The 23,019-nt window shown below is 49.2% G+C and overlaps 2 protein-coding genes across 2 annotated transcripts in view; one reads left to right on the top strand and one right to left on the bottom strand.

Annotated features, from left to right (window-relative positions):
• The window catches only part of ZCCHC14 (zinc finger CCHC-type containing 14), a 44,142-nt gene extending 30,896 nt beyond the window's left edge, over positions 1-13,246 (top strand). Inside the window, exons 4-13 of the mRNA XM_052685643.1 lie at positions 580-651; positions 833-942; positions 1,864-1,958; positions 2,061-2,115; positions 3,143-3,413; positions 4,742-4,833; positions 6,216-6,343; positions 6,690-6,830; positions 6,917-8,392; positions 9,437-13,246. Coding sequence (XP_052541603.1) covers positions 580-651; positions 833-942; positions 1,864-1,958; positions 2,061-2,115; positions 3,143-3,413; positions 4,742-4,833; positions 6,216-6,343; positions 6,690-6,830; positions 6,917-8,392; positions 9,437-9,492 — 2,496 coding nt within the window. The 3' untranslated portion in view covers positions 9,493-13,246. The remainder of the gene's footprint in view (positions 1-579; positions 652-832; positions 943-1,863; positions 1,959-2,060; positions 2,116-3,142; positions 3,414-4,741; positions 4,834-6,215; positions 6,344-6,689; positions 6,831-6,916; positions 8,393-9,436) is intronic.
• Positions 13,247-13,450: 204 nt separating this feature from the next.
• On the bottom strand, positions 13,451-22,305 carry MAP1LC3B (microtubule associated protein 1 light chain 3 beta). Its single transcript, XM_052685644.1, has 4 exons — positions 22,164-22,305; positions 20,249-20,304; positions 17,525-17,631; positions 13,451-15,195 (listed from the first exon to the last, which is right to left on the bottom strand). The coding sequence occupies exons 1-4, from the start codon at positions 22,201-22,203 to the stop codon at positions 15,021-15,023; spliced, it is 378 nt and encodes a 125-aa protein (XP_052541604.1). The 5' UTR covers positions 22,204-22,305; the 3' UTR covers positions 13,451-15,020.
• Between the last annotated feature and the right edge of the window lie 714 nt (positions 22,306-23,019).

Here is a 23,019-nt window from a genome sequence, read left to right on the forward strand (position 1 = left end):
AAGACTTAATGCAGAAGGCGTACAGGAAGAGATAGTGAGCTGTTCCCTTTTCTAGGGCATAGACAAGATGCTGGGCTCTAGTGGGGATAGCAGCAACCTCAACTATACATCCAGTGCTGCAGTTTTTGTGTTTGGGGCAGTTGGAGTGGTTCACTGCCATCTCTGCATGGCATGTGGAGCTGATTAATCACAAACAGGCACTCGTGGGCTGTGATGAGTTGTCGGTATTGTGCATCAGATTCCACAAACCAGCTGTTTTCTTTAACAATAACAGAAGAAGAAGTTTCCATTCGTTAGCAGGCTGTCTCTCTGTCTGCAGCGTGCCGTGGCTGTGTAAACCATGAAGTGCTGTTTTAAGAATGCAGAGTCCTTGTTAAGTACAATAACAGCCAGAGCTGGGCTGCAGGGAGGACTGGCTGGGAGTTACTTGGGCTCAGAAAGTTTTTCCTTCTTGATGTCATGCATTGCAGTGTTTCTTGCAATCCGTGGGAGTCATTTGATACCTGCGAGTGAGTTTTTGATACCAGACTTAAACCCCTGGCTGCTCCTTACTGAACTGGGTGCCTTTTATTTCTGCAGGTTCTGTGGTCTGATTCTTCAGTGACGTTGGTAACTAAATCTTCCGTGGAAGTGACTGAATTTATTTCAAAGGTAAAGGCATCCTTTGAAAAGGGTGAGATGTGTTGTCCACTCATGTAATATCATTCAGTGACCTTTCTGAGATGAGAGACTGAATTCCTTCAAATGTTCAACCTATAGTTCACCGTGCCTTGAATTACGTGTGAGTAACGAGTCTGTTTTCCAATTCCTGTTTGTCATCCTCCCCCTCCAGCTGTCTCAGCTGTATCCAGAAGAAAACTTGGAGAAATTCATTCCTTGCCTAGCTGGTCCAGATTCATTTTACCTAGAACGGAACCACATGGACCTGGAATCGGACCTTAGGTATGCTGCTTTGCTTTGCTTCGATCCTTAACTGCTAACCTCTATTTCCCCAAAGTCAAGACTGAAATCCACCACTGACAGAGGCACGGTGGATATTTTTCCATGGCCAGAGCCAGCAGGTGCATGCCTAGATTATTTTTCATGGCAGACAGCGTTAACATTTGGAGCAGTGCTCTCTGTGCTTCGGGAATCACAGCGTACCGACAGGAATTCGGTAGGGTAAGAGAGAAAGCATGCTGCTGCTGCTGCTGCTGTTTAGCTAGCAACAGTCTCCACAAATGTAGGTTAATAGAGCAGCAGTCTGCGTTCACACAGCAACGGCTGTATCTCTGGGAGAGGAGAATAACTGTTCCTCTGTGTGCTGCGTATCTGACAAATGCAGAATCAAATTGGGGGTTTTCAGGGCAGAAAAGACATCCTGTGTGTAGCTGCTCTCATCCGTTACTCGCAGACTTGAGAAGTGACAAAGATATGGTCAAAACGATCTCTGTTTTGATGACTTTTTGTACATCTTCAAATCTACAGCAGATTTGGTTAGACAAAACACAGCAAAGCTTCTGTGACCGTGAGGAGTCTGGTGCTGCTGGCTGAAGGCACTGCAGTCACAGAGTTTTAGGAGACTGCTTTATTTTCTCCCCAGAAGTTGGATGTGGTCCTGAGTTCTCCTTGACTGAAACATTGAACAGTGAAAAAAAAACCACAGGGCAGTTACATGAGGTTAAGAAGTTTTAAGGATAAGTGTAAATGTGTTTCACCTCTTCTTTGGCTGTGAATTTCAGGTGTTGTTAACTTGAAAGGGTTTTTATGTTTCTTAGTATCGCTTTCAAGATGTCATGTGGGCTTTACCATCGCAATGGGACACACAGCTGCAACTTAGTGACAGTCAAATGGCACTTCTGTTTGTTTCTGTTCCACCTGCAGGTATTTGGCACCATTGCCTTCCCATGTGGTGAAAAACGACCATGTTAGGAAGTTCTTCAGCACTTCATCCCCTTCACAGCAACTTCAGAGTTCAAGTAAGTTTCAATGAAGTTATAAATTACTTAATTAATTTGTAACCAATATGCATTTTTTTTTTTAACCCAATGCTATTTCTAACTTCCATTCCTTGTTTTCAGATCCTGGCAACCCCTCCCTTTATAAAGTAGGAACTACGCTGGGCACATCTGGAAGGTGAAGTGTTTATTTTGTTTGCATCTGTTCTGGTTGTAAAACCCCATTCTGTAGGCAGCTGCCTGTCTTCCCTAGGAGATTTATTTGAATCTATACCATTGTAAGGAAGAGAAAAATGCCAGGAGTTCTATCTTTAGTGTGTGGTCTGCCCAGAACAGACAGTGCCAGTAAGGTACTGGCATTTCCAGTGCTGTCGTCTGTTCATTTCTGAAGTGCTTCTAGAAGACACGTCTCTGCAGCATGCTTAAATGTTTCCTTGTACTGCAGTTTTCCTTCCAGTGGGAGGAAGGAAAAAAGTGACCTCTTCTCAGTCAGCCTTGGAAAAAGAAGGGAGGAGATACTCTTGCCTTTTGTTAGGGTTTAAACTCAGAGCCCTAACCTTTCTCTTAAGAGGCAGTTTTCATTTTGTGTGCAGAACTCTTCAAGGAGCCAACGTTGTGGGTTATGTTACCACTTCCACCTGTACAAAAACCATCCGTTCCACAAATTACACTGGGGCAATTTTTAATAATGCAAATTAAAAAGGCTATTTTCACTTAGCTTTAATATGTTTTGTCACAGAGAGGTTATAGAACATATATATATTTTCTATGATTATGGAAGGAAATCAGAGGGAAGTTCTTTGCTCAGAGAGTGGTGAGGTGCTGGAACAGCTGCCCAGAGAGGCTGTGATGCCCCGTCCATCCCTGGAGGTGTTCAAGACCAGGTTGGATGGAGCCCTGGGCAGCCTGGGCTGCTGTGAAATGGGGAGGTTGGCGGCCCTGCTTGTGACAGGGGGTTGGAGCTTCGTGATCCTTGAGGTCCCCTCCAACCCTAGCCATGGTATGATTCTGTTCTATGATTCTATGAAATCCCTTCTGAAGTTACAGTTCATTTGCCCTGCGCTGTACTGTTGAACAGCACAGATACAGGCGTGTGAGTTGGGTCAAACAGTGCAGGTTCCCCCAGCAACTGACATCACTGCAGTGGCAGAACTCAACGTGACGTAGATGCGGTGTGCTGACTCGGCCCTTGTTCTGTTTTGCAGGCCTGTATGTGGAGTGGCAGGCATTCAGTCTTCTCAGAACCACGTCCAGCACTCAGCTGCTGCTCCCGTAGCGCTGCCCCACTGCTCCCATGCAGGAGGCACCGGTTCATCCCTGGCTTACCGCAGCCAGATGGATGCTGCATCGCCCATGTTGATGTCTTCCAGCCCACAGACCCCTCAGACACAGGAGCAAAATGGGATCTTAGACTGGCTCAGGAAACTGCGGTTGCACAAATACTATCCTGTCTTCAAGCAACTCACCATGGAGAAGGTAGGGCAGCGTGCTGAGTTGGGAACGGAGTCTGCAGAGGGAGGAGTTGCACACATCTGCCTTTAGAATTGTGGCAGTCGCTGGTTCAGCAGTCACATCTTGATGAAATCCCCCTTCTTAGAATTGCAGAATGGTTTGGGTTGGAAGGGACCTTTGAGATCCTTTGGTTCCAACCCCCCTGCTGCAGGCAGGGACACCGCCCGCTAGGCCAGGCTGCTCACAGCCCCATCCAGCCTTCTTACTTTCAATGGCCTTGCACCCAGGCCAGGGCTACGAGGCAGCTGCTGCTTCAGATTCCTTCCTGAATTCTTAGAGATCCGATTGCATGCTGACTTTGAGAGTTGTGCTCTGGCCCCCTGGTCGTCCCTTTCATGTTCAGTAACTCACATCTGTGGGTATATATATATATATATTTGTTTCTGCTTTGTGGCTGATTTTTCCCCCCAAAACATTTGGTTATCCCTTTTTGTCAGAATAGATACACAGAGACTTTTTCCAATCAGTGTGCAGACAAACAATACTGACGCGTGCTGCGTTTTCACTGAATAGATGTCAGCACTTCTACAGCATTTCTCCAGCTCCTTTTGTAGAGCTGCTAAATGAAATCCACCTCCTGTTGCTGTGTTTTGGCTTTGAACGCCCTCCGGTGGACGAAGGGCTTCGGTTGAGTCAGCTCTAAAGCAGGAGAGTTTTGTGATGGTTGCACATGCACGTGTTTAACTGTTAGCAGCATCTGGGTTGATGTTCTTTGGCAGGAGAGGAAAATAGAGTGGATCTTTCCTTTAATAAAGAAACAAAACTCTGCATATTCTGATGTGTTGGTATTTTCCTGTTTTAAAAATAGGCATGTGGACCTATGCATGCTTTATTTAAACTGTACTACTGAGTTTATATTCTATGTATTTCACTGTACAGCTTAATGGCAGAGTGTGTTTTCAAGCCAGCTGCTGGGACGACTGCTTGTTGATTTCTGCATTAAATGACATAACAGGAAAACTGAAGTTGTTTTCTTTACAAGCACCAGATCCTGAAACTCACTTATAGCACAGAGTTCTATTTTCATAACTACAGAGATCACTTTGTCTTTGTTGTGAATAGTTAATCTAAGCACTCACCAGTTAAATTTAATCTACAGCAGTCCTTTCATTCAAGGCCCCCACGCTTCTGATTGACACCACAGATTCTATAATAAGACCAGATTTGAATTTCTTTGAATTAACATATGTTAAAAACGACTTTAAAGTTACCTTTGAGGATGCATCTTGACTGAAAATGTAAATGAGAGCATTGAAGGCTGTAAAACTCCCCCTGTGTTTTCTCTTTACAAGTTCCTGAGTCTAACAGAGGAAGATCTGAATAAGTTCGAATCCCTCACCATGGGAGCAAAGAAGAAACTCAAGACCCAACTGGAGCTGGAGAAGTAAGTGGAGAGGAAGGCTTTTGTTAAGGTTCTAAGGGACTTAATGCAAGTTCATAGCATCATACAATGGCCTGGGTTGAAAAGGACCACAGCGACCATCTCATTTCAACCCCTGCTGTGTGCAGGGTCACCAACCTGCAGCCCAGGCTGCCCAGAGCCACATCCAGCCTGGCCTTGTTTGTTCTCTCACACAGTAAGCCTACCAGATTCCCACCTGTAGGTAACACTTACCTCTCTCACTCTCCAGCACTATCAGTTGCTTGGGAAAGCTTCTGAAGATGCAGAGCATTCTGTGCATACTGCTTTACTGCTGCCTGCTCAGGGTTGTATGAGGATAACCACATGCAAAGGGCCTGTGAGCAACCCAGTTGCAGCATGAATGCACCATGACAGCTCTTCTGAGGACAGGAACACTTCTGGAGTAAATTGCAAAAGATACATACTGATGCATGGGACTTTTTTTAAGTGGTATAACAGATTCAGCAAAGCAGCTGTACAAAGCACGCTTCATATTTAGGCGAGTTCCGTTTGAACTGTGCCTTAGACAACCTGGATGATCTTTTAGGTCTTTTCCAACCTTGGTGATTCTATGATTCTATGAACCTTAGCATCATTTCAGTGGAAGGTGGAGGATTGTGCATAGCCTCAGCTGGACTCAGCATTACTGAACAAGCAGACACCCTCTCACCTGCAGGGATATCATAGAGTCGTAGAGCAGTGGTATTTCTGTTCTGCTTCTTTCCCTTCCCTTCTGTTTCTCTGCCCGATTGCTTTCTCTGCCATATCTTGCTGTCTGAGTAATGAACCAGTCTTTATGCCCATGAAACTTGCTCTTGTTTTGTCAGATTAAGTAATTTGTGTGTAAATAATTCCTCGTGCTGCAGCCATGATGGTACACACAAAGGCTGTGTGTGGGAGGGAGGCACCTCTAGTGGGCTGCTGATATTAGAGAGGAAAACAGACAAGCTTGCTGGGTACATAAACCTTCCTTCAATACTTTTTGGGTTTCTGACATCGTGAAGTGTCCTCATTTAGTTTTTGGACTTACCACCTTAGATTTCATTTGGCTTTGCTTTGATGTTGGTGTGCATGGCTGTGTCTGGGCTGTGCCTACAGAGTGTGTGATAGAATGTAGTCACCATTTTATCGTGTTTTTTCCTCAAGTAACTGCAATCACGATGGCAGCAAGGACGAAGTAAGTGCTGGTAAGAAGCTGAGGTCAGGGCTGAAGTCATTGCCAAGTGTTTCCCTTTGCAAAAGGCTAACTTTCTCAGATTATTTAGTGAGCTTTGTCTGCTTCAGTTTCATTCAGAAATCGATGTATCTGTTGATGTGCTTTAGCCAGTTTTTGTGTCTTCACATATTTCTCCATCATCCCATAGAGAAAAATCAGAAAAACGGTGCCTCAACCCCACAACAGCTTCTTCAGTTACCAGCAGTGGTGTGGCAAGGGTTCCCCCCACTACACATGTGGGGCCTCTCCAGAGTATTCGTGGCAACCATGCTGCAGGTAAGAAAGAGGAGCGGAGGACGGAGCTGTGCTCCCAGGTCTGAACACGGCCATTCTTTCACTGCTTTTCCCCCAGTCTGTCGTGAACTTCATCTTCCAAAATGCCATCAGCTTAACAGGAAGCAATCACTCTGATTCCTGTGTATGTGGAGTGTAGTAGAAAGTGGTTGCCTCTCTGTCTTCAGTGGCTAGCTGCACTAAGCAGTCACCGCTGTGCCTCCAGAGTGCTGCTGCTTAGTCAGTGCCTGTCTCTGTAAAGCTCTGTATTGCGTTGCTGTAAGTCAGCTGGTTTTGGCAGCTGTAAGAGCTGGTGTCAATGAGGTGCTACCATTGTTGTCCTCTGCAGAGCTGCGGGTGGACGTAGATCAGCCAGCCCATCCTCTGCCCCGGGAGGGCAGCTCCTCCGAGTACTCCAGCTCTTCTTCCAGCCCCATGGGGATCCAGACGAGGGAGGAGAGCTCAGACAGCGCCGAGGAGAATGAGAGACGTAAGCAGACGCAGCCAGGGAGGGGACTGGTGTGGAGCTGCTCTGTCTTGTGAAGCTGCTGTGCTTATGGATATTTCTGTCCCTAGGTTTGGAGATTCACTTGGACGGTTCTGAAAAGGAGAAGCCGGTGATGTTACTGAACCATTTCACTTCGAGCTCTGCCAGACCCACTGCCCAGGTCCTACCAGTGCAAAATGATGCAGGCTCCAATCCGTCCGGCCACCATACTTTGCCAATGCAAATGATGTCAGCGGCCTCTACTCATATCACCCCCATTCGGATGCTAAATTCAGTGCATAAATCAGAGCGTGGCAATGCAGACATGAAGCTACTTTCGTCGTCTATGCATTCACTTTTATCTTTAGAAGAAAGAAATAAAGTCTCTCCTGGACCTCGAGGCAGCATAAAAATGGAAAAGAGTTTTGGGAATACAGTAGTGGACGTCATGTCTGCACCTTCTCCCCATCAGCCCTTGCAAGTGCTCTCGGGGGCTGCCGAGAACAGCTCGCCCACCTCTACTATTAACTTTGGGCCTCGAACCAAAGTCGTCCACGCTTCAACTCTGGACAGAGTGATGAAAACAGCTCAGCAGCCAGGACTGATAGTAGAGACGAGTACTGCTGCCACTGTCACATCCAGCACGGTCTTCCACGTGGCTCGCCCGCCCATCAAGCTCCTGGTATCATCCTCTGTTCCTACTGATCCTGCCATTGCTGGGCAGACTTCCTGCTCCAGTAATATGCAAATAACGGTATCCCCTGCAATAATAAACCCCCGGACTGCTCTGTATACAGCCAACACCAAAGTTGCCTTTTCTGCAATGAGCAGCGTGCCCGTGGCACCCATGCAAGGCAGCTTCTGCGCAAACAGCAACGCGGCCTCATCCAGCAGCCACCCTTCCACGTCCTTTGCAACCATGGCCAACCTGCCCAGCTGCCCCGCGCCCAGCTCCAGCCCCACACTCTCATCCGTCGCCGAGAACAACTTCTACAGCAACAGCAGCAGCAGCAGCAGCAGCAGCAGTAGCAGCAGCAGCAGCGGGTCTGCGGGGAGCATCCCCGTGCCCAACCAGAACCACCATCACCACCACCACCAGCAGCAGCAGCCGCAGCCGCCCGGCTGCATGGTGTGCAGCTCCTGCGGGTGCAGCGGGAACTGCGGCTCCAGCGGGATGACCGTCAGCTACGCCAACTATTTCCAGCACCCGTTTTCAGGACCTTCCATGTTTACTTTCCCATTTCTGCCCTTCAACCCCCTGTGCAGCAACGGCTACATCAACACGCAGCAGTACAACAGCAGCACCACCTTCCCCGTGGTGCACACCGCCTACAACAGCGGCATCGCTCCGGACTCCGTGATGACGGGGCAGTCGACGTTTGCGGTGCCGCCGATGCAGAACTTTATGGCAGGGACAGCAGGGGTTTATCAGGCACAGGGAATGATGGGAAACGGCAACGGTTCGAGTCACAAAAAAAATGGGAATCTCTCCTGTTACAACTGTGGGGCCAGTGGGCACAGAGCTCAGGACTGCAAACAGCCTCCGATGGATTTCAATCGACAAGGTAACGGTGGGCGCGGGGCCCGGCTCAGCACAGAGCGCTGGGCTGGGCTAAGAGGAGTCCCACAAAGAGGGAAGGTGTTGGTTTTGAGGTTCTGTTGGCAGATTGCAGCAGGAACGTGGCTGCTTATCCCTGTAATCCTGGCTGTAGATTCAGGTTCCCCTGCAAGTCGGGGTTCTAAACGTATCTGCTGCTTCCTTCCCTTCTTCCCAAGCCAGATACATAAATGGAGGATTACTGCTCAAATCCTCTTGAAGGCCCCACCTTGGAGTTTGCTGCTTTGCTTCTTCTGTAGGACGCACTGCTTACATGGTACAGCTCTGGGAGAGGCCTTAAATCCTTAATTCTGGGCAGGAAACAACTAAGAGAAATGTCACTTTACCAAGAACAATCTGCAGCCCCATTTTTCTTTGGTTTTTTTGATCAGCTTGTTGTTTTGGAATCATCTGCACGTGACACAAGCTTAAAAATTTCATAGGGACATACGACTGGAGCAAGCAGCATTGAAGTGCTGTGTTTTACATCCTGTCTTGCCTATAGCATGTGCCTGCAGTTGTTTTCGTACAGTGCAGATGAGACCTCAAATATTTACAAGTTAACAAGTGCCTGATTTTGAGGCAGCAATTTTCAGCAGTGCTAACATGTAAATTGAGTGGGGTTCTTGCATCTCCTCTTCTGGTAATGGCTGATGGGACAGAAGTGGCACTGGCTCCAGCAGCGCTCATTCAGAAGTGCGATCTGCTGCCTTCCAAGGCTGAATTTCATTAACCAGATATCCACTGAAACTCTCCCAATCTAATCTTTGCCAGCCCTAAAGCTACATCTGAGGCAGCGAGTCTGGCTGTGTGAAGCCGTGCTTTGGTTTGGGCTTCTGTCAGCCATAGGCACGTGCTTGTTAGGCTTTTCTGCAGCTGGAGTGCAGTGCTGTGGGCTGTCAGGCTGCAGTGTGTGTTAGATGGCCCAGGAGACGTGGTTTGGGGAAGTTCTGAGGTGTAAGCACTGTGAAAAGCTTTGTGTTGTCTAATTCTTCTGTTTCCTCTCCCCCAGGTACTTTCAGGCTGAAATACGCTCCTCCCTCCGAAAGCCTTGACTCCACAGACTGATCTTTTACCTGGCAAGAAAAATACCGTAAGCCATGGAGATAGAAGGAGACTGAACTACAAAACTGAGACGTCCAGTTGCTGTTAAGCTTAATGTATTTTTTAATCCAAAGGTGCTTTACTTTATTAGACTAGGTAGGAAATCTAGCTTAGGGGTGCACTGAACCCATTTTTGATTGCCAAATTCGAGCTTGGATCTCGCTGTTGGAACTTCTGACCCCGTGTCATAGGACGATGCGTACTGGATGGATGGTGGAGCTGGCCAGCTGCATTTTCTGTTGCAAGTACAACTCCCTGCGTGCTATTTTTGCTGGAGAATGTTGCCATGCGTGGACTTTTGAAGGTAAAGGTCTGACTCCAGGGCAGCTACACGGTGAGGTGGAAGCTGGAGGAGGAGGTGGGAGCGGCCGTTTGCCAGAAGGACTTTGGCACCCCTGGGCTAGGTAAAATGTCTACTTTTTTTCAAAAGTGATCAGGCACTAATCTCTGGGATTTTTAAGGATTGCACTACAGAAGAATGTAAAACTCTTCGAGCTTTCTGCACTTCTAGCAGACGGTGTCACTCTGAGACCAGTGCAAGAGGCAAAGAAGTTCCGACCTTTACCAATTGGCACCAGCAGGCTACGAGACTTAAGGACACAATAACGATCTCCAGTCAGTCTCTCCTTTCCCTTCCAAAAGAACACATGCAGCAGTTTGGGTTCCTTCTGGAAACAAACTTGTGCTTCGTCGTCTTACCTGTCAGCGCTGGGTTCCCAGCGGTGGAATTTCATTCGTTTCCAAGGGTCCAAGTCCCAGAGACTGCAGAGTCATAAAGGCTTCGAGGACATGTTCCTGTAGTACACGAAACAACCTTTACGTCCTGTTACTGTACATAGGTCTCTTTCAAAGAAACCTTATTATTCTGCTTTTGTAAATGAATTTTAAACCATCCTAAAGAAGAACTCTGGCGGCAGAGTTTGTAAGCTTTTGCTTTACTTTATATTGAAAAGAAACAAACGAACCCAACCACCCAACCCTGTGACTCCTACCCCATGGCTTTTGCTACGGGATTCAGAAGTGGTAGAAGTCAAAACGTGTAAGAGGTAGTAAAACTTCATTATTCTCCAGACTTGGAAGGATTTACTGTCAGCCTCCTTCGTTGCAATAGATTGTAGATGACTAGCTTTGGTGTTCACTACTTAGCGTACATAATTTGTGGGTGATAAATCTAAATTAGGGCTTGAGAGGAAGCCGAACAAATCCTGAACTGCTCATTTCAAACACTTTGGTCCCGTCTCACTGAAGGGAGCTACAAACCTCGTGGCTCACCCCAGCAATTCGGCGCTATGCAGTGGCTGATGCTTCTGACAGAGAGATGTTTGCACACCGTCATGTGGAAGATCTTAGAGCCTTGTTTACACTTGGAGGCATTTCTCACACCCAGGACGTGTTGTAGCGGCGCAGCCGACTTTGGCTGGGCTCACAATCAACGTTGGGTTGCAAAAGCAAAGAAAAGGCGATGTCTTCTTCCTATGCAATGACAACTCATGGGAGGGGTTGCTCTCCGCCCGGCTCTCGCCGCTGAAACCCTCCTGTTGGCTCTGCCTGCATTCTGAGCTCACCTGCGTTCAGTTAACAACCTTCAGACCTACAACACTAAAAAAGTGATGAAAACTGACAATGCAATTTACTTTGCCTTAATGAGCTTGAGACAGCGGTAGGGGCGATCTGCCGCACCGCGTTACGCCGAAGGGAACGGTTTTTTTTTTGCTGACGATGTTTACTATTCACAGCTTTGGGGGTCTCTCCTGGAACATGTGCTGAAAGCCAAACCTTCACCTATTTTTCACTTTTTTTTTTTTTTAAACAGTATTTTAAACCGGAACGGTGTTTAAATAAACTGTCTCCACACCCGTACAAGTGTTCAACACCTTCTCAAAAGAGCAAAAATCGACAGGAGAAGCGTATCTGTTTTCTGTACTGGTTGTGTTTTGTTTCAACGCCCAAGGCTGGGAATGTAGTCTTGTCTGATCTCATCGCCGACTTGAAACCATAACAGAAGGACTGTAGGACTGAACTCCTGTCCAGCAAACTGTTTCATTCCTGCCTTCAGAGCTTTCGTTGGGGTTGTTTCCTTTGTGTGAAGTTAAGTTTCTTCGAGTGGCTTCCGTGTACTTTTAGGTAACGTTTTGCAATGGTGAAGTCTGATCTTAGAGTAAGTTCAAATTCAGAAGTCTCGAGTACCTTAAAGCAACGTGAGCGTGATAGAGAAGCGTCAGATGGAGCGGCACCAATGATAGAGCTTTCCCTACACCAGAGCCAGCTGTGGCTGCAGATCTGCTCGTCAGCGCTGCCCGCTTTGGACCAAGAGCAGCCAAAGCTGGTAAGTCTGAGCAGAGCACTTCAGCTCCCTCAAACAACCCTTCGTCTGCTTTTCAAAGGCCCAAACCCATCTCCCCACCCCCTGAGAAGTAAGGCAGCTCATTTTAGAATAGTAGTTCCAGCTTCACTGGCTGAAAGAAACCCGTTCTTCAAACCTATTTTTGTACATGGAGACATTTCAAAATACGCTATTTATTCCTATCTTTGTCCTGAAAGTATGACAACAGTTAGTTCTCAACACAGATTTCACAGCGGAATAGAAATGAGTTGGATGTGTGAGGCAGAGGGGAGCCCCAGGCTGAGCCCTGTGGGGTGCAGGGAGGCTGGATGGGTGGTGGGGATGCGTTTCCAGGAGTGTTTTCCTTTTGATGGGAATATCAGAAGCAGGGTGGGATTTCCAGCCAGCTCCTCAGCCTGCAGGCTCTGAGGGAAGCACGAACAGATGCCCTGCTTGGTGCTGAGCAGTAGGAGAGCGAGCAAGGAAGGCTCATTGCAGCAAGCAAGGTATGGATCACAGGTTTCCTTCATCTTTTTCCTTCGAACGACGTCACGCTTTACTTCTTGTGAAACCTTTTCAGTAGCCTGCACACCATGGTCCTTAAATCTTAGCACAGGAAGCAACAGACCTCCAGAAATGATGGTCTAACACTAGGCTCTCACCATTACCCCGCATTGGGTTTAACGCTGCTCCTGGCAGGCAGGCTTTGAGGGGAATGGACCCAGAGCTGCTCGGTGCTGTATTTGGCATAGCAGCGCTCCTCCCCACAGTGTGCCATCAGCCAAAAGCCCTGCGTGTGGGCTAGCTGTCCGTCTGTAGCGTCATCACATCCAGGAAGGTTTGCTGGAGGCCAGGGATGCACAGAGCTGTGGATTTGGAGCAGTGTGGAATGCCTGTGTGCAGGCACATCTGGGCTGAAACCGACCTAACGGCGCCAGCAAGAGAGTCTGGGAACCCTGAGCACCCCCACCGCCCTCCATCAGCTGTCAGAACCCCTTGGAAGTACCTGGATGCTCTCAAACAAACGAGGGACGTGGTGGTACTGATGCAGAAAGCGAATCCTGCGTGTTTTCAAGTGCAGATTAACAGCTTCTCTTGGACATAACTTTCCATGAGGAATGAAGGAAACTCCTGCTCCCATTTGAGCCATTTCTTTTACTTCGGTCAATTCTAGTATTACAAATTGTGCATGTAACTTTATAAATATTTTAAATAGTTTTGTAAATATTTAATATTCAGCTAATTTGATTTTGAACTGTAAATGTCAAGTATTCTGGTATTGGGATTTTTATGTTTTATTATACTTTGTTAAAAAGTAAAAAAAAAAATTGTACATTTTTAGAATGTTTTTATCTGAGTAAATTTAATGTATGGAAAATAAAGAGTTAAACAGAATCCCTCCTTTTTTTTTTTTTTTGTTTTTTTTTGGGTTTTTTTGCTCTTTCAAGGTCTGGTTTTATCCCTGCTATTCATTTGGCTGTCCCCCCCCCTTCCCTCCCATGCAGGTTGTGAATCACAGCTATCACTGTCCCAGCATCGGCCTTTCCCTGCAGGCAGACATGGGAGGAAGCTGCCCACAAATAACCACAGGAGCCGTCGTTCAGTGGGGATGAAATCCATCCCTACCAGCACTGTATTAATTTTAAAAAAGCAACATTTGTACAGGAGTTATCGGTCGATCGCGTTGTAATTACAAGTCTGGTTTGTCAGTCATGAGTTCAACAACTCCTCACACAAAACGGAACGAAACGGAGAACGAAGCCGCATCGAAAAGTTTACGCCGGAGTAAAAACACAACATTAAAAAATCATGAAGCCTTGTGAACGAGATGCATGCAAAGAGGTGCAGGGAGGTACAAACTGTACACCTTGCTGAGCTAGAGTGCCAAGACGCAGTAGTATTGCTTCTTCTCCCCCCATTATAGTAAGTTAGCTTCCAGTAACAGATGGAGTTAGGTCACAGACACGAAATATACAAGAGGAATCTCATCCTGCTACACTTCACTTGACAACGAGTTTAGAGGAAAAACACGGGGCTCAGCAGAAGCCTTCCCTGCTCGGGCCAGCAGTCACAGCAAGCTCCAGCTCCGTGCAGGAGGCTTCGGCGATGGAAAAACGCTTTGTTCATCACCTCCCACAGCAGCTCCTGGACGCGAGGAGCTGTGAGGAAGCGGTTCTGCCCGACCCCGCCAGCAGTAACATGCAAACCAAACGACACAGCGGGGTCTTAATGCCAGCAGCACGTCTGAGCCCGATGCTCAGGACGGAGGTGCATTAACAAAGCTGCTCCTGTCACGGGGCTTACACACACCGGCTCGCTTTCCTCCAGCCAACCCTGCTGGCAGTGATGGCCTTCACCTCCTCTCAGGCCAGGGCTGCAGCTCGGAGGGAGGATCTTTTTGGAAGCAAGCCCCTATAAACAACAGTGTTTCACTGAACACGCAGGCATTGTAAATTCACGACAGACTGGAGTTTATTTCAGTGTTACCTGTCCAGGTGCTTACAGTTAATGCTTCCTAAAACTATAATAAAGCTGTGGTGTTTGGTATGAGTTATTTCAGAAAATGGCACTGTCCCTACGTCAGCAGTGCCAAAAGAAGAGGAGATGAAGAGCTGCAGTTGCACTCCCCCAGCTCACCCCAAACGCTCACCTTGACGGCTGCAGCACCGACACAGATCTCAGCGAGCTGCAGAAGGCAAAGCTCTGCTTTGGAACATTAAAACACATTTGCTCTCAATTAGAAGCCCTCCCATTTAAAAAAAAAAAAGAAAAAGAAAGGCTTTGAGGAATCAGAGGGAAATTCTCCAGAAAACTGTCACACGAAACACTTTAGCTCCTCACTGGTGCCTGTTTGCTCGTTAAAGTCAATCGAGTGTCCCTTTATTTGCAATCGTCACATGCACAATTGGGTTCCATTCATCAAGTCCAGACATGTAAATGTGCCTGTGTGGAATATTACAGCAGGTTTCAAAGCTGGAGGCGCTCGTCTGTACTGTTTAATAGTCACAAACAAGGCAAGGTAAGATAAAACACCTGCTAAAGCAAGACTATGCTAAGGTACTGAGAGCGAAGGTGACATCCGTTTCTTTCCCTGGGGTGCGTGTGGGGAAGAGTGGGGGTGATGGCCAAGGGTAAACCGAAATCCTAGGCTAGAAGCCACCTGCGTGTCCTAGACGGAAGATTGCACTCCGAAAGTCTCCTGAGAGGCGTACACCATGTACAGGAAGCCGTCCTCGTCCTTCTCGCTCTCGTACACCTCGGAGATGGGCGTGGAGACGCTCACCATGCTGTGTCCGTTCACCAGGAGGAAGAAGGCCTGGTTGGAGTTCAGCTGCAGGCGTCGCCTGTGAGAAGTCAGGAAGCAGGGGAGGAGGTTCACAGGGATGGCAATGCAAACAAAGGCTTTGGGATGGGGGGTAAAACAAAGCCCTCCACCAATGACAGCGCTGGGATGTCTGCACCCGGAGCGGCCCTGCCTTACAGAAGGCATTTGGTTCTCGCCCTATAGCTGTATGAAATTCATCATCTGCCAATGCTCTCAGACACATCCACCAGCAGGATCCCCCGTTTCACAGGAACGGCACAGGCTGCACTCCCAAAGAGCATTAAACTGAAGTGAACAGGATGAGATGTTCCCTGTGTCATGGTTCTATGGACACCCTGCCAGGATGGCACTGGGGCAGCAGATCATCCCATATAACCTGCAAACACTGAAGACCCACAGAACCTCTGGCTTGCTGCTGAGCTCCACAGCACCTCACTGGAAAGGTAAACCTGGGGAAGAAGGACGACACAGCTTCCACCTGTGGGCTCCGTCCCTATTAAACTCACTTTGACACCAGCGCTGTCACAGCCCGTGTTGAACCTTTCATCTCTCCTCCCATGAGAAGCACCACGGGAAGACAGAGAGCAACAGAAATTCCAGACTGCGCAGCACAACGAACACCTCCCCTGGGTGTGCTCCCTGCATCACATTTTTGTCTGAGCCAGGAAAATACATATTGCTGCTCAACTCCCTCCTGAAAGCAGGTCTGCAAAGAAGAGCTAACTAAGCAAGTGGGCAAGGAGGAACACAGATAAGATGAGGTGCAAACGAGGAGAGAAGAACAACGGATTAGAAAGGCTTCCCTGCCACTTCTGCTTGCTGCTGAGCTGGAAACAAGCATTTCCTCAGTCTCATTCACAGCCTGGGAAGGGCCCTCCTACAGTGAGCACTAACAGCTCCAGAGTGAGCCAGCAGGGAAGGCAGCAGCCCTGTGAGGCTGGGCAGGAGCAGCCTGCACTGCACACCGGTCCTGATGTGCACAAGAGGAGCTGGCTGAGGACCAAGCCCAGCCAGTACTAAGTCATCTATTAAACGAAAGAGATGGGGAAAATCCTGCATCTTGCTGTTAAACTTCTTGCCTGAGGCCTTCATTAGAAATTCTAGCTCACCTGGGGAATCAGGTTCTCACTTCCAGAAACCTTACCTCACCTCCTTAGCCATGCCAGAGCTGGGACTTGCTCAAGGCTTTTATCAAAGCCTCCGGGGCATGGAGTTGTTTGGACACGTGGGACAATACCCAGCTTTTACAGCTCGTGTCCTCCAAGAACCAGCTCCCTGTTACACCACGACTGCAGCAGAACTGCTGGGTCACAGCCTGAACCTTGGCTGAGCACCAGGTGAGGAGGTGTAGCTAACCCAGGGGGCTCAGCTGCAAGCCATGCAACTGAGTGGCCAGAAGGGGATCCAGCCCTCCTCACCATCATTTAAGGCCTAGCAGCCAAGGAAGCAGCATTTCTCTGCACAGAGACTGCACTCTTCTTGAGCTGCCATTGGAAGGGGTGAGTCAATTTTCCTTTTTTTAACCTGCTGTTGTTCTGTACTGCCTGTTAGAGGGCACTGTCACAGCCTTCTGCTGCCATACAGTGACCAAGGAAAAACAAATTCTGGTTTGCTGCTAGCCTCCAAGTTCACTGCTTGAGAGCTCTTACTAATCAAATATTCCTACTTGACGTTGTGCCAAGAGAACTGTGCTTTGAGCAGAAGCTCTGACTGCAGTTTAAAGCCACACAATTCCCATTTCATGGTTATTGCCAAGGTTATTGCCCCTTGGCCTTTTCTAATAAGCAAAGCTCAAGCACCAACAAGGAGCAACACTCAAACCACAGCCTGTGCAGACAGCTGTGTCAAGGCAGCACTCATCTGAACGTATGTTTTTCAGGCCTCAGTGCTGTCAGTGAGGGTAACCTCATTTCATGATCAAAGGATGCCAGTGTCAACCCCAAGCAGCAGCTTGGAGCTCTGACTAGGAGCTCCAGCTCCCCCTCCAGCAATGGGAGGAGGCAGGCACTGCAGAGAGGGACTCCCAGGCAGAACACTGAGAAGGCATCCCAAAATAGCCAGGCAGGAAGCACTGGGGCCCTGGGCCAGAAGCACCCATGTCAGACAGGGATTCTCAGCCTGACTCCGTTCTTGGCACCTGGGAAATGGTCATTTCTCTCAAAAGCAAACTGAGAGCTCAGCCCTTATCAAAGGTCCTTTCCAGCAGAGCCAAAGGAAAAGTGCCTTCTTGTGAATCCATCCCAGTGATGATAGAAGCACTTGTTGGATGCCTTTTCCATCTAAGGGGTTCCCAGAGCTGTGCACTGGGTGGGCTGTACCCAGGGCTGTGTGGAATCACAGCATACTACCTGATGATTTTGATGAGCTCGCTCATGTTGACGTGATCTGGCACCAGGAATTTGGTCTTATCCAAAACAGGAAGCTGCTTCTCCCCCTTGTACCTTTCAATGATCACCTAGAGAGAAACAAAAGAAAGCAGCAGCAGATGTGAAAGGCAGAAACCTAGAGCCCTCACCCCCTCCATTTTAAACACAGCAAAGTAGGAGGATTCACCCTAAGCTCCATTTCACTTCATTTATAAGTGGAAGTCTGGTTTGTAAATGTCACATCTGCATTATAATCACCTTCACCTGCCTCTTCTGTTTGCAAGAGTCCCTGTAAGATGGGAGAACAAACAGGTTTAGCAGCACACACTTGCAACTTAAAATGGTTTTCACTGGGCTCCTTTAATCTAGCTCTGAACCACCCAGCAACAAGGAAACCAGGGAAAGGTACAGCAGGCTTCTAACACACTGCATTGGCTGCTATGGAAGTCTGCAGCCTCACACAGCTCTCACCACAGTTTCTCCAGCTTCTCCTGACTATCGGGCTGTCTCTAAGAACTACAGCTCTGGATTAGCATGCTGCTCTGCTCTCCTGCCGTGGTTTCTCTCATGCATAAGAAAAGGTGAGTTCTGAAGGATCTAAAGCCTTGAAGCAGAGAATTTCCTCCTTAATCTCAAGAGGGCATGCCTAGGAACCAGTAATTCCATCAAGGTTGTTATGTAGTAAAGACTTAACTCAGGAGGAAACGGTAGGTTTGCCAATTTAAGCAGCACTCTGCCCAGCAACTGCATGCAGTTCCTGCTTTTAAGGAATGATCTCAGAATTTGTGTACCAGTTTCCACAGCCACACAGGCTTTGTTGTTTTTAAAACCAACGGTAGCTACGTGACACCACTGACTTGGAAGGGACTTGGATCGTGTCCATGCTCACGGGGCCTGGCTGTGTTGATATTCACAAGCTGCACAGGTGAAGGGATATGAAGCCAATTTAATTACATCAGAGAGAAACTTTCTTACATCCGTTAAAATACACGCTGGGTAAATTCTGTGGAGGGGGGGGAATGCACTGTTTTTAGTGAGGTAGGCTGTAAGCAATGGATAATTTTGCCAAGAGCAAAATGGAGGATGGCAACCATACAGGAGCGATGCACCATCAGCATGACATCGCCATCTCAACTCATCCAGAACTGCTAATGATGATAATGAGGCAATGACTCAAGCTAGAACGTGGTCTGGCAAGCAGAGCAAGCCCCCAGGGAGCCCGTGCATGCCTGTGCTGTCATTGCCAGCCTGTATCACTGCATCTCCAACGAGTTGCTCAGGTACCTCTGAATTTTCCCCAGTAATATCTCCACGGCCGACTTAAAATGAGAGCTTTGCTGTAAATCAGTGGTTTTCAATCTGTGGTCGCAGAGCTTGGGGACTACTGCTAAGTGATCTGTGAAAGGTGGATGAAAAAGCAATCTTCTGTGAGGGGAAAAGATTTGTTATGAAAGGGCCTTCTGGGAAAAGTGCAGATTCCAGATAAGTCCAAAAATTGCAGCTATAAAGTATGACTTGTTCCCACGCCAAGCAGCATGCTAAAACAGCAGCTTCAAGAAGAGGTAGCTTGATGCTAAAGTGAAGCTGGAAGCCTTTCAGTTTATTTCACATGGAGACAGCAACTGTTTCTGCTCAAAAGCTTGCACCACAACTGCTGCTTGCAGGCAGTCTGTTCTCTCTGAGAGCAAATTCTTCTGTGGCCATCAGCACTCATCGCTGAGAACCAAAGTTATGGCATCTGATTAACTTCTCATCACTGCAAAACTTCCCACTTCCACTCATCCATGTCTATAAACGCCTGAAGGAAGGAGGCAGAGGATGGAGTCAGCTCTTTTCAGTGGTTTCCAGTGCTGGGATGAGAGGCAGTGGGCACAAATCAGAGCACAGGAGGTTCCCTCTGACCACCAGCAGCACTGTGCCGTGCAGGTGACTGAGCACAGGCACACACTGCAATCTGCATCACACTGCAAAACCCCACAGGAATCTTCTATAACCACCTGGATATGGTGTGGGCACGCTGCTCTGCGTGTCCCTGCTGGAGCAAGGCCTGGGCTTGACAGCCTCCAGAGGTCCCAGCCAACCTCAACCATTCTGGGATTCCGCATTCCCCACCTTTTGCTTCCTAGAATGCTTTATTTGCATTGAGGATGCCATTAAAAAAAAAAAGTTTAAGCAGCATTTGGAGCTGACTTGATAAAGGCAAGTGGAAAAATCTGCCTGATCTCCTCTTTGAAGTGACCCAATGCTGGATGGAAGGATTTGACACCAAGCAGCATTCCTGGAGATCTGAGAGCCACAAGCCATTTCTCTGCAGACAAGGGTTTTCTGTCTTTCTCAGCACAGATTTGTGATGAAAGCCACATCTGTCTCCAAACTACTGTGCTTTCTCCTTGATTAGCCTCTGCGGATTCTTCTTTCAGGGAAGAAAAGTCAGTCCATTTTGAGACGAGAAGAGCTGAACGCTCTGGGGACTCTCAAAGCTCAGCCTGGGTGCGGCTCCCAAACTGCAACAGACAACACAGGAAGCTCTGCTTCCCCTGCCCCAGCCAGCACCTTGCTGTGGCAGCTGCCTGCAGAATGCTTCTGCAATCCAGGCTTAGTGACCCTGAACGGCCAAAGTGTAATTTGGACACACGAGGACAGCTCTCTTCCAGGTTTTTAATAACAAACATAAGCAGAAATTGGGGTGATAGGAATAAGACTCACCGGTATTTTAGTTGGATGCTGATCTCGGATCAGTCGTACATCTTCAACTCTTTGCTCTGCAAGAAATTAAAAGAACTGCTGTTCAGACATCTGCCTTCAACGCTGGGGTAACTTCATTTTCCCTGTGCTGAAGGGAGGACCTTCAGGTTGGTGAAAGCCACAAAAGTACATTCAGGCAAAGCTGTTTTTAACTGAAAAGCAAGAAGTCTCTTCTGACAGGTGCTACTTGGCTCTTTAGCCCCAGGTGACCACACATACACACACACACACTGGCTGGGGCTCCTAGGAAACGTAGAGGGGGATGAACCCCGCAGCCACCTCATCTTCTGCCCACTGCAACAGACATCTCAAAAATGCCTAGCACCAAATTACAACGCCCAAGCTACAAACCAAGGCCGAACACCCTGTGTTATTTCTGCAAGATCCCTGAAGAGGAAGTTGCCAACAATTAAAACGTGAGCCCTAAGCCCAGCAGAGGCCCAGCAGCATCAGCTTACACTGTACATTCTTGTATTACCCAGTTACAGTTTTCTATTTTGATTCTGCTGCACGCATTGTTGCGGAAGCAGTTGGGAGATTGTGGTACTTAGATATTTCACTGCTATCTGTGCCAGTTTTTAGGATAAAGTTCACCTCTCCTCAGACATAAATATTAATAGTACAGATGTTATGAGCCAGGCTAAAGTGCAACCTAGAGCCAAAGTAAACAGCCGCGGCTGCTTTTAGATGTGCTTGCATCTGCTCCTATCCTGCCTACTGGCAGGCTCAGTGGACTCAATTTTAACCTCTACGGCTCTTCTCAGTGTGCTGGGGCTTTCCAGGCCGTCCTCATCTCGTAAACACTTCTGAGGATGAAGACTGTGTTGCATCACAGCCTGACCACAGCTTCAGCAGGCACTGAGCTGGGGAGAGATGCTGCTGGTGGCAGAAGAGCTTAGATCAGCACTGTCGGCTCCTTGCTGGCATGCTAATGCACAACACGCATTACCTGTCCATCACTGAGCAACATCACTCAGCCCTCCATTAACCCACATTAAGCCCACGTGCAATCAAACACATCCGTGTGCCTTTCGTGAGCCCAACAAGGAAATGCAGCTCACGTGAATCACGGCTTTAAGCTGGATGTGAATCAAGCAGAGAACTAAGGCAGCTAATATGCAAAGCCTTCAGCAGGCTGCTGGGCTGGGAACCTGTGAGGCCTAAGCCACATTCTCTTAAGTTGTTTACTGTGAGAGCCGTGAGGAGCTGGAACAGCTGCCCAGAGAGGCTGTGATGCCCCGTCCATCCCTGGAGGTGTTCAAGGCCAGGTTGGATGGGGGCCTGGGCTGCTGTTAATTGGGGAGGTTGGCAGCCCTGCATGCAGGGGGGGTTGGAGCTTCGTGATCCTTGAGGTCCCTTCCAACCCCGGCCATTCCGTGATTCTCCACAGAGCAGCACGAATACTCCAAGAGCAGCGACGGTACCGAATTAAAACGCTCCTTTAAGATTTCAACCACCAGCAACGCCAGGCGCACAGGGGGCGGGTTGGCTCCGTTCCCCAAGCGGGGCGGGTCGGACGGCGGCACCGCCATTCAGCACAGCCCCCCGCCGTGTGGGAAACACAAACCTGCTCGGCGCCGGGCGCGGCTCAGCACCGCTCTCTGACGGCACCGGTGGCAGCGGCAGCTGCTTGGCTGCCATCCTGGCCGAACTGAATTCCTGCTGACAGGCGGCGCGTTCGGAAGGGCCTTGAGAGAAGGGCCCAACGGGGCGGGCAGAGCCGCGTCTCCCCCCGCAGCCGCCGGCGTCGGGGCGGCCTCAGCGCTCGGCAAGGCCCGACGTCCTTCCATCCCCCCCACACCACACACCCAGCCGCGGCGCCGAGGCCCGGCAGCCGCCGCGTTCCCCCCGCCCCACACACACACGCGAAGCTTACCGAAGGTGCGGCGCTGCTTGAAGCTCTTTTCCGAGGGCATGGCGGCGGCTCGGCCTCAGGCCCGGCGGACGCTGTGCGCGGCGCTGCGCCCAACCCCGAGTGGCGGCGTCCGCCCCCCCGCGGCCACCCCCAGCCGCGGCGCCATCAGCTGACGCGCGCGTCACGGCGGGGCGGGCGTTGTGCCGCCGCCATCTTGAGTGTGGCGCAGCTCTGGTGTTTCTCCGTGAGGCGGAGCCGTGACCTCTGCGGGGTGCCCCGCTATCGTCCTCCACGCAGCCCTGATTCCCACTCTATTTCTTCCTGGGGCACTGCTGTTGTTGTTCCAGAGTGCCCCGCCGTGGTTCTCCTCAGGGACGCAGCCTTTGCTATCTCGGAGTGCTCCGCCATGTTCCTCCTCAGGGTCGCCCCGCCGTGTCCCCTGCGGGCAGCGCGCTGCCATCGCACAGGCACTCCGGCTCCCAGCGCTGGGGGATTTTCCTGGCAGCTCCCACCACTCAAAAAACAAAACAAAAACACAAAAACGCAAAGCAGAGGGATATAGAATCAGAGAATGGCCAGGGTTGGAAGGGACCTCAAGGATCACGAAGCTCCAACCCCCCGCCACACGCAGGGCCGCCAACCTCCCCATTTCACAGCAGCCCAGGCTGCCCAGGGCCCCATCCAACCTGGCCTTGAACACCTCCAGGGATGGACGGGGCATCACAGCCTCTCTGGGCAGCTGTTCCAGCTCCTCACCACTCTCTGAGCAAAGAACTTCCCCCTGACATCCAACCTCAATCTTCCCTCTCTCAACTTCAAACCATTTCCCCTTGTCCTGCCATTATTTACCCTTTCAAAGAGTTGAAACATGCAGACA

This window comes from Tympanuchus pallidicinctus, unplaced genomic scaffold (assembly GCF_026119805.1).
Source record: "Tympanuchus pallidicinctus isolate F22 unplaced genomic scaffold, pur_lepc_1.0 scaffold22, whole genome shotgun sequence".
NCBI lineage: Eukaryota > Metazoa > Chordata > Aves > Galliformes > Phasianidae > Tympanuchus > Tympanuchus pallidicinctus.

Excerpts from the sequence above, each read along its gene's own strand:
- MAP1LC3B (XM_052685644.1), bottom strand. The coding sequence starts at position 22,203 with ATGCCCTCGGAAAAGAGCTTCAAGCAGCGCCGCACCTTCG. Across the intron at positions 20,305-22,163 it reads CAAGCAGCGCCGCACCTTCG|AGCAAAGAGTTGAAGATGTA; the intron begins GTAAGCTTCGCG and ends AATTTCTTGCAG. Across the intron at positions 15,196-17,524 it reads GAGCTCATCAAAATCATCAG|GCGACGCCTGCAGCTGAACT; the intron begins GTAGTATGCTGT and ends GACTTCTCACAG.